The 4,676-nt window shown below is 43.2% G+C and overlaps 1 protein-coding gene across 2 annotated transcripts in view; it reads right to left on the bottom strand.

Annotated features, from left to right (window-relative positions):
* CPM (carboxypeptidase M) overlaps window positions 1-4,411 on the bottom strand; it is a 23,788-nt gene extending 19,377 nt beyond the window's left edge. The window contains exons 1-2 of one of the 2 annotated variants that reach the window (XM_014052450.2): window positions 4,334-4,411; window positions 4,000-4,159 (exon numbers count right to left, since the gene is read on the bottom strand). In XM_014052450.2, the coding sequence (XP_013907925.2) occupies window positions 4,000-4,153 (154 nt within the window). In that variant the 5' untranslated portion in view covers window positions 4,154-4,159; window positions 4,334-4,411. Of the gene's footprint in view, window positions 1-3,999; window positions 4,160-4,222 lie in introns of both variants that reach the window. The other variant, XM_014052451.2, reaches the window with a different exon arrangement.
* Window positions 4,412-4,676: the final 265 nt, after the last annotated feature.

The following is a 4,676-nucleotide window of genomic DNA, read 5'->3' as shown; positions in this document are numbered from 1 at the left end:
TGCGAGAGCTTTTTCTGCCACATACCTCCCGATAAGATCACACACGATGGGCCTTCTCCAGGTGCCGTCGACCAGACAATGTCGTCTGGCGGCTCCTCGGGGGAGGACCTTCTCTGTAGCTGCTCCGACCCTATGGAACAATCTACCCCCAGAGATCCGGACCCTTCCCACTCTCTCGGCCTTCTGAAAGGCTACTAAAACCTGGCTATTCCGGCAGGCCTGGGGCTGTTGACCTCATGAATGAGGTCCAGCCCCGCCTAGATTGAGTGCATGAAGTGATTTTTTTTAATCTGTTTTTCTTTTCGCTATTTTTTAATTTTTATCCTTTTAGTGATGTATTTCTGTAAGCCTCCCGGAGTCCTTCGGAATTGTGCGGCATATAAATTTTTTAAAAAAATTTTAAAAATGGAAAAAAAAGGATCCTGAGTTCTGTTTTCAGCTGCGATGGCCTCCTGCAATCTTCTGCCAGCAAAAATGGAGCTCAGGAGCTCAGTAGGGCCGAGGCACTGCTGTTTCAGGGCAGTTCCATGGGCCAGATCTAAGCACCCCATGGGCTGGATCTGGCCCCTGGGCCTTGAGTTTGACATCCCTCTCCTAGACTGTCAGATGGAATTGGCTCCATCATAAAAATGTATAAGAAAGCAGGGAAAAGTAAATTAGCCTTTATTATCACTCTGTTACACTATCAATTAATGTTAAGTTGGAAAATGCCTGCAAGCTCTTGAAGACAAGTACTGTATATGCAGGATGATATTCCATATACAGTACAATTGTGAAATTAATGCCATAGCCTTCATCCTCATTCTATTACAAATATGATTTAAGTCAGATAAAGCATTTTAAAATGAAGTCCACATTCCATCCAGGGTAATTTGTTGAGGTTATATAATTGGAAAGGCTCAAGAACTGTAATTTGCTGGGAGGAATAAAATCAGTAGGGGTAAAATAAGAACCAAAAGTGGATGAGTACTTTCTTTTTTCTCCCTCTCATTCTTTTTGTGACATTTTTTTCTGTCTCTCCCATGCATTATGTTATGGGGAAGGAAGAGATATTTATTACTAAAGACTAAACTAATCTCATTCAAAGTTTTTTTTTTTTAATAAGCAGAGAAAGGTATGAAATTTGATTATGCCTATAGTTCTGGAGCTAAAAACGTGCTCAATGCCCATCAGTAATTAAGCAGAATTAACCATGCTCATATTACCCAACTCAACGATCATTCACTGTGTTTCTTTCAAATCTGTAAAGGATTTTTCTTAGTCCCCAATGACTCTTTAAATAAGGGACTTCTGTAGCTTCACAAACTGTTAGTATCTCTGATGTGTTTAGAAATACATAGGTTAGAATAATTAAAAATCTATCCACATTCCATCAGGACTAATTTGTGGGCACAATAGAAAAAAGGCTAATACTTGAAAATGCTGACATTTTCAAATTCCAAAGCATAATCCAGGTCTTTGCCTTTGTCAAGAAAGTTAAAAAATGTATACATGTCAGCATTATGAGGTATACCAGATCAAGAAACTGACACCACATGAAATCTATAACTACATTATTTTGACAGAGGAGGAGGAGAAACAACCGCAAAATAGAGAAAGTCATAGAAAATGAAGAAGTTAAATTGCCCTGGGATTTTAGAATTCAAACAGACAGGCATCTGTCACATAGCACCCCAAACTTAACAACTGTCAATAAGAAAGGCAAAAATGTCTGGCTAGTGTCTATGTCAGTACCAGAAGCAGTGGTGGGTTTCTGCCGGTTCGCACTGGATCGGGAGAACCGGATGGTGAAATGGACCCGGAAGTAACTTCCAGAACGCCTGCCCTGGCCCACGCTCGCTCCACACTCACCCCCACCCGCTGGAGAAGTCCAGCGGCACAATCCACCAGACAGCAGAGGCAAGCTCAGGAGTTTTCTTCTGGATTCCCCTCTGTCTTGCCTCCTCCAATCTCCCAAAGTTCTTTCCCCAGTGTGTGACAGCTTTCTACTGGATTCCCCTCTGTCTTGCCTCCTCCGATCTCCCAGTTCTTTCCCCAGCGTGTGATAGCTTTCTACTGGATTCCTCTCTGTCCTGCCTTCTCCGATCTCCCTAATTTCAGCCCTTAATCCTCCAGTTGTCTATTTTTGGGAGGTTTTCCCCTCTCTCCCCCGCCCCCCCTTAATAGGAGTTCCAAAAATTTTTGCCATATGGCTTGGGGTGGTGGTGGTCATGTGACTGAGTGTACATGAATGATGTCAAGTTGGCCATACCTGCCCGGTCACATGACTGTCAAGCCATGCCCACAAAATAGGCCACACCCACAGAATAGGTTATAAAAAAATTGAAACCCACCACGGACCTGAAGACAGCAGAATAGAAGAAAAAATACTGGGGAAAATCCCAATGTGCAAAGACTTGCAAATAGAACAAGTGTGACAAAAGAAAGCAAAGACAGTACCAATAGTAACAGAATCCCAAAATACCCTGGACCGCCAACAGTATTGAACACCGCCAACAGTACTGACAAAATCACCATCAGTCAATTACAAAAGGTGGATTTTCCTGGAACAGTTTACATCCTGCAACAGTACCTTTAACATTATCAAAAGATAACATTTGTCTATCCCAGGTCCCAGGAGTTTTTTTACATGGGCTAAAATATTAATAATATCTCAGAAAGGGTACAGATTTCGGTGGATAAGAATTTAAAAGATGATGAGAAAATCTTCAAAAACCTTTATGTGACAAAGACCTTACAAAGAGTTTGAATGCATGGATGACAACAAAATTGACATTATCCAAGTACAAAAGACAATTCAAAAAATATGGGAGACACAGTAAGATATTTTGGTCTCTTTTTGGGAAGAAAAGGAATTAGAACTGGGAATAGCTATGACAAGAAAACCTGGGTGATGCCTCTTTATGGAATTTACAGAGTATCCTGGTGAAATCTTTGAAGACTTTTTTAAAGTATGAAAAATGATGGAAGATCAAATGTTTCAATCCCCTATAGGGAGTAAGTCAAAATTGTACAGAGCAAAAATACGAACTATAAAGTTGGACTATCAGAGACAAACTATGTGTTTGATATTTCTGGCAACTTCTAATGGACTTTTTGTTGAACCAGGATGAAAAATATTATTTCTTTTTCTTTTAGTTTAGTTTTTATTACCTTTAACTATGTTTAGGATTACATTGTATTAATGTTTAACCAGAATATGAACCTCAATCTTAAATCTTTAAACTTATTTTTTCAAAGAAAAAAACTGATCTTGCACAAATTATTTGTTGCAAATCATTTCATCCTCAACGGTTTAACTAACTAACCAAAAAGATAGATGCACTTATTTCCTTTTTAATTGGAGAGGGGGGTGAAGAAAAAAAAGCTGGGAAGACTTGGGTTACTTATGACAGAGGGCAACATGCTGGACCCCTTTTAAAATGCTATGTTTAAGTAACAGCAGTCTTCTTTCCCTGTAAAGGAGATATTACAGCCCTTTTCAAAGTTGCACACCTTCAGCTAGATGAGGACACTCTCCCATGATAACCCTTAGGCCCTCAGGAATAACTAGAGTGGGCAGGAAATGTAGCCCAACTTGTCCGGATGATTTCAGTGGGACTGTATTCTAGGGCCAGGGGTCTCCAACCTTGGTCCCTTTAAGCCTTGCGGACTTCAACTCCCAGAATTCCTCAGCCAACCTTGGGGCCCTTTAAGCCTTGCGGACTTCAACTCCCAGAATTCCTCAGCTAACCTTGGGCCCTTTAAGCCTTGCGGACTTCAACTCCCAGAATTCCTCAGCCAACCTTGGGCCCTTTAAGCCTTGCGGAGTTAAACTCCCAGAGTCCGCAAACTTAAAGCGCCCAAGGTTGGAGACTTCTGTATCTAGGCAACGGTGCTTAGCCATACCTCTGGGCGATACCGACTTTTTTTTCTTTCCTTTGCAAATGCTAAATTCTACGCTGGGCAAACAGGCCGGAGAGAAACAGCGTAAGATCATCCACCCCACCCCAGCCTTACCTTGCACTGACTTGCCAATGCTGTACAAGTGAGTGATGGCCGGGTAATTCTTCTGCACCTCCTTCAGAAAAGCTTCCAATTCCTTGGTGCGATGGTAGCGGAAATCCAAGCCGGATGCCAAAGGGAGCAGAAGAAGCAGGGAGAAGATGCCCATCTCCTCCTGCTCGAAAGAAGCATAGCAAGGGAATAAGCGCCAGGGGAGGAGAGCGCCGACGAGACCCACCTTGAAGAGTTTAAGCCGAGCGAATAAAGTGCCCAATCAGCCTCGGGAGCAGCAAGCCGACTGGCAGAAGGGGCACGGGACGAGTTTGGCCAGGCGCTGCCTTATTCTTACCGAAACGACGGCATCCAACCAGCCTCTCAGAGGCAGCCGCAAAACCCGCAGCTGCGCAGGGCACTGGATGATTCTGTTATGTCTGAGACTGGGCAAACGCGAGGTGTCAATCATCTCCACCCGATGACAGGATTGGTCGGTCAATGTAGGCGGCGCCTAAGGAAGCTAACGTCGTTCTTTTATATCGGAGCTGTCAAACCGGCAACCAATCAAAACGACGTGAGCTTCCTTAGGCGCCGCCTAAATTAACCGACCAATCCTATCATCGGATGGAGATGATTGACACCTCGCGTTTGCCCAGCAAGACATAACAGCTTCACCCAAACTGGAGGGGCGAAGAGCT

This window comes from Thamnophis sirtalis, unplaced genomic scaffold (genome assembly GCF_051295495.1).
Source record: "Thamnophis sirtalis isolate CommonGarterSnake01/CBP01778 unplaced genomic scaffold, rThaSir2_p1.2 scaffold_9, whole genome shotgun sequence".
Taxonomy (NCBI): Eukaryota; Metazoa; Chordata; class Lepidosauria; order Squamata; family Natricidae; genus Thamnophis; species Thamnophis sirtalis.
This window is presented reverse-complemented; position numbering and strand designations above follow the sequence as displayed.